The 6,175-nt window shown below is 35.5% G+C and overlaps 1 protein-coding gene across 1 annotated transcript; it reads right to left on the bottom strand.

Moving 5' to 3' along the window:
- Positions 1-939: 939 nt before the first annotated feature.
- Positions 940-4,862, bottom strand: LOC125666374 (toll-like receptor 2). Its single transcript, XM_048899545.2, has 2 exons — positions 4,659-4,862; positions 940-4,294 (listed from the first exon to the last, which is right to left on the bottom strand). The coding sequence occupies exons 1-2, from the start codon at positions 4,678-4,680 to the stop codon at positions 1,872-1,874; spliced, it is 2,445 nt and encodes an 814-aa protein (XP_048755502.2). The 5' UTR covers positions 4,681-4,862; the 3' UTR covers positions 940-1,871.
- Between the last annotated feature and the right edge of the window lie 1,313 nt (positions 4,863-6,175).

Below are 6,175 nucleotides of genomic sequence, written 5' to 3' on the forward strand. Positions count from 1 at the left end.
TCAGGTCCAGGCGAGCGTTTAGGCAAATCGCCTCCGGTAAAATCGAATCCCCCACAAATCTTCTAAAATGTTTACTCTATCTTGTGTAGAAATTTCAAGACTCTAGCTTCAAAACTAACGGAGGAGATGTGTGGACAACAAGGGCCTTCAAAAAGTCACTAAAACAGAGATAACTCCTGACCGGAAGTGACGTCAAGCACGAAATTTTGCAAGCAAAGTCTCGTCACCAAAAGACATCTTTCCTGAAAATTTCGTGAAAATCGATCGAGAAATGGCTGAGAAAAACGCGTGTACTACCAAGGAAAATAATAATAATAATGAAGAAGAAGAACGCGAACAATAATAGTAAGGTCTTCCGCAGGAGACGGAAGACCTTAATAATAATAAGAAAAGTGAAAAATCAACAATAGAATAATAGAAGGGTCTTCCGCTGAAGACGGAAGACCCTAATAATAATAAGAAACGGAGCAAAAACAATATGTCTCCGACACTTTGTGTTCGGAGACATAATAAGAAGAAAATAATAATAATAAGAAACGGAGCAAAAACAATATGTCTCCGACACTTTGTGTTCGGAGACATAATAATACCGACAAGATTATTTTTCAGCAGATTTTTCATGGTGTCAGTGTCAAATCTTGTTTAGAACTTATCACATTGTTTGTAAATCTTATCACATCCTATAAGGTTCATATTCGGTCCAATTGTCGTGTGTTGAATTTGAAAAAAACAACTTTTCAAGTTCGTTTTATAAGATTTCTTTTCACGTAACTTCTGAATGAATTTCATGCTCCTTTTACTACAAACCAATGTAGCATTCGTTAGTGGGTGTGTCTTCGCTGAAAACATATTTAATGCGCTCGGAACAAAAAGAACAACGTGTACATAGACAACACACCACGTGCATATATGATATTCATTTAATTTAGATTAAAACAATGCAAATTGTATGGAAATATAAATACAAAGTTAAAACTGAATGAATATATATGGGTTGCTCTACAATTCTTAGATACAATTACACTAATCGTCCTTCAAATCACAGCATTCGCCGCATCGAATCATCTACAATTGATTAAAACTTTCGAAAAAAAAAATCAATATTTTCAAATTAAAATCATAGTGCATATTTGTTTAATAAAACTTAAAGCATATGGCGACATAAATTGGATTATTTTCACATTGAGTTTATGACATAGCCCTCTTCGTCATGACATCGCATAAAGTAACGTCAAAATGGCACAACATTATCGTAAACTATACTGTATTTACATATGCATTATACACAAGTAAAGCTTTTTACAAAGACATCATAACAATTTTATGGAAGTATACACCATATGAGCCTCGCCAGATAGAAATATGAAAGAATGTTGAGGAATATCATTTAATTTGGACGCGGGGACAAATTTGGCCCCAAACATACCTTGCTATTTAACAAATTAAATGGTTACTTATCTATATTAATAACATTTAATAATATATGATGTTTTATAGCCTGATCTCAAGGAACATATATCTCTACCCTCTCATCAAAACGAGTTGCAACTAAGAACAATTAATTTATCAACACTGGTGTTAAAGTTAATAATCAATCACTAATGAATTCTGCTTTGCAACTGGAAACTCTCACTAGCAAAATTGTAAAGCTTTTAAAAATATGCAAGTTGAAAGCTATGCAGGAATAGAGAGTTAACATGTGTAGTTCTTGTGGTATCCCAATAACACATGTATTCTTTTCATGCAAGCAATTGTTCTTTGTCGTAAGTGTCCCGAAACCTTTTACTTGCAAATTAGTCTATTCTATGTTAACAATTGCAACATGTGCAAAAACTACAGCGTACCTCGGAAGTCTGCGCTGTTGTATTCGATTAATTCTTAATAGTAGTGATTAAACGTTTGAAAAATTTTACTTGTTTTCCTTCGGTTTCATTTTCATTAAACACCAATGGTTTCATTTTCCACCACATAAACAAGATGTCATTTGGAAGGTCTTCAATTTGGATTCCATCCTTGATAATCAGAACAAGTTTTGCCTTAGTGTGAATAGCATGTATTTTTGAGACCTGAATTTCATAGGATCCCCATTCAGATTTGATAAAGCGCCGTGTTATAACGAATATCACATATTTGCTCATGCTAACAAATTTAACTACTTCTTCTGCATAGGGACTACCTGGGTCAAAATCTTTATCTTGGAGTGCGATTCGAAGATTTTCTCCATTTAATGCTGGGTAAAGTTTTGAGTGCACCCAATCAAAATCACTGGATGAATACGAAATATATGCGTCATACACCGGTATGTTAGATGTAGTGATTGCCGAAAGGCTTTTCCTCCAAAATAATCGGATTCTCAACATTCCATAACGCAGGAGGATTCTGTAGCGGTATAAAATTGTAAATGTTACAAGAAACAGAAATGTGAATGACAGAGCAGAAGTCGATATTTGCACCCACAGCCTTGAAATGCATCGTAGTTCTTGGGAACGCATATCATTAATGACACTTAAAATCGTTTTGGTTGGTTCCTCAATACAGTATGTCTCGTTCAAATGGAGAAATTGTTCTCGATGATCAGACATCCAGTGCAAGGAAACAATAGCATTGCAGACACAATCAAAGGGGTTACCTCTAACATCTATCTGTACGCTTTTTAGATGATTTAAGGTAATGATATCTTCGGTCGAAAACGATGATATTTTGTTGGATCTCATTTGAAGAATTCGTAATGACGTAACGACACGAAGAGCATTTGGAACTGTAGTGAGTAGATTGTCATTTAGTAATAACGTTTCCAAGGAGAATGACTGATTTTGAAAAAGGTTCGGATGTAAATATTTTAAGGCGTTCTCTGAGAAATCAACCACTTTCAAATTGGTAAGACCATTCAGAAATTCACCCTTCACATCTCTTGTTAGACCTAACTTAAGATTTACATCACTGATGTAGAGTTCCGACAAGGAGTGCAAATCTTTCAGAAATGCTACATATAAATCTTTACATTTCACACCAGAGAGATCCAGGAACCACAACCGAGGTAAAAACAATCTGATGTTCTTCTTCGTACAAAGGGAAAAACTTGTGTATCTTAAATTGAGGCGTTGTAGTTTAGCGCCGTATACGTGAATAAGCGGCATGGAAGAAAGTGGATTAACAAATGTGTTGGACAAGTCTAAAATTTCTAAAGATGGCGAGAATGTTAAATTGAATGACAATTGTTGACTCATTAGATTACGGTTCGTACTGGGAAATGAATTTGAACCGCAGTAGCTCTGGTGACTGCTATTCACCACTTTGATTCGGACTGCTTCTAGAATTGCATATTGAAACGGGGAGTTGCGTAACATATTGAACGACATGTCTATCTGTTCAATACATTTCATAAATTTGGAGGATTTCATTGCAGCTATGCTTAAACTATTTGTGTCCTTCAAAATAACAGTTTTAGCACAGACGTTTCTGAGATACTTCACATCATTTTCATTCATTGTATTTATTTCTCCAGAGGATGGGAATGTATGAGAAATGTTTAGATAATCCAATTTCTTAAATTGCAGTCTCATCAGCGATTTTAGTGCGTATCGCATGCCACAAAGCGTTTGAAGCCACAAGCCTTTTAAGTTAGGAAACGCCCAAAACAAATCTTCGTCAATATTTCGGCACGGACAATAATCACTAAAGATGAAGTGTACATATTCTATATTGAGTTGAGCAAGATTTTCAAAAGATTTATTATTCAACTGAAAGTCGACGTAAGAATTAATCTCCAACTTTTGAAGATTTTTCAATGTTTGATATTTTGAAGGAAAATACAGGGTTGCTGTAGTAGCGCTCATTGATAAGTTTTTCAGGGACGAAAGACGTTCTATTTCTTCGTCAGGAAATCCTCCACTAGGGAAGGGGTTATCATTAATTCTGAGTTCCTGAAGAGAATTCATATTTTGAAATGTTCCCTTTTCTATGGATCCTTTGCGAAGTTGGTTTGAGCTTAGATCTATAATGCACATATTAGGCAGATGTTGAAATACGTTCTTCTTGATGTGATTTATTCTGTTACGACGAAGATAAATGGCTTTCAATGTGTGCATTCCATTAAAGTCCTCATCCTTAAGACTCACGATCTCGTTGTCAGAAAGATCAATGGCTGTAACATTTGAAGCAATGCCTCTTGGTATAGATTTCAATTGCTGATACTGACAATTGTACACATCTCCAGTCGAACCGCATATATCCGATGATCTAGTGATTATGCATTTTGCTTGCGCATCATACAAAAGCAAAAATGCAATAAGACCTGCCATCAAAAGAAACAGTCAAGCATATTAATATCCTTCCGTCGAGGACATGTAAAAGGTGCAACGTATAGGAAAAGGTATATAAACATTGGCAATTTCACAAGTGTAAATGCGTTGTGAAAATAAAAATATTTAAACCCCAGTGAGATCGTAGTTCCAAGTCACATGCATGTGCGTACGCTCTGATTCCATTAGCACAGTTTGTGGACACAGAATGAACACACGAGCCGTGTTGTTTTTTAAATCTGACATATTTTACTTTACTTTCCGTATCATCACATCTCTTAAGTTTGATACAAATTTAATGGAATGATCTTTATTTTTAAACGAATGCTAGATAAAACTCTTTGATTAGAAACTTACCGCACATTTTCCAGAAACCCATTCTAAACAGTCTAAAGATACGAAATGTCCACAAAGGCAACGTTTCCAGTGTTTTCTTTTACTGCTTCATCCAGTCTTTGGTCGACCAGGTCACAGCTTGAATTATTTCCAAATTGACCAACTGCGACAGTATAAGATACTCATACAAACTGGATCTGTCTCCGATATTTTTTTTAACCTTTCCTTCTTCCCACAATTGAGAAATAGTTGACAGTTATAATTTTCTTTATTTGGATATAAATGAACAATTCTGCTTTTAAAGTTTGAAATGTCTCGATATGCGTGCTTTTTAAACCTCTTTAATACCAGTGACTTAATTACGGGCAATGCGCCGGACAAGCATTTAAATTAAATCAAAAATAGTTTACCCTGATCAACAAGGAAGACATCCCCTCCAAAAAACTGCAGTATTTTCTGTTTTCTTTTCTGCAAAATAAGCACAGATGTTTGTTTGTCTGAGTGTTTATCGATTGGATAATACATAATAAATGTCATTTTTAACATTTCTTTAAAATATATATTATTGATTCAAAATGAAGAAGAGGCCCATTAACCACATACTAGGTCACCTTGGTGTTGTTGTTGTTCTGTTTTTGTGATTTTTAAAAGATTTTTTCTTTCAATCTTTATTCCCTTGTAAGGCCAAAAGGGTTAGGATGTAACGAAACTTGGGGATGCCCCAATACCATATGAGTAACATAACTTTGCTGTCAGGATTCCAGGGTCTTGTCATAAGAAATCTATATACAAATATGAAAGCTCTATCTTTGAATAGTTCAGGAGATATTGAATAAGTTAAAATTTTTCTTAAAAGTAGGTCGAAGTCCATGGTTAAAATCTTTGGCGCCGTAAAGACAAACTTTGCCACAAGACATGCACTTAAAAATGTGAGAGCCCTATCACTTGCCATTCAAAACTTATCAACTAGGATAATCTTTTGGACAGACAGATAGGTAAAGAAAACGTTAATCCACACAACCTCAGAACACTTGCAACTGGATATGATTTATTTGTGGCCAAGTTACTAAGAAAATTTATTTTCATTCATGTTCTATATATTCCCATAAATAACCTTGACTTCCTGTTTTGACCCCACCCTACCCCTGGGGGTCCTAGGGTTGAACAAACCTAAGCTTGAAGTAGCTGAAGATACTAGCATATCGACTAATCGTGGTCCAGGGATTATTGAGATGAAGATTCTTAAAGATGTTTCCCTATATACATGTATTTCCATGTAAAGCTTTGATCCCGCCCTTCCTCCGGGGAATACAATTTAAAGAAACGTGAATCAGAACTACCTAGTGTTTCTTACAAATTAATGAAAGGTGAAGATAACGAACGGTGATCAATCTCGTAACTCCTGGAAGCAATACAAAATAGAGAGTTGGGCAAACACTGACCACTGGATATACCAGAGGTGGGGTCAGGTGCCTAGGAGGCGTAAGCATCCCCTGTTGACCGCTCACACCCGCCTGATCCCTATATCTTGTTCAGGT

The sequence above is a fragment of the Ostrea edulis genome, chromosome 10 (assembly GCF_947568905.1).
Source record: "Ostrea edulis chromosome 10, xbOstEdul1.1, whole genome shotgun sequence".
Classification (NCBI taxonomy): Eukaryota; Metazoa; Mollusca; class Bivalvia; order Ostreida; family Ostreidae; genus Ostrea; species Ostrea edulis.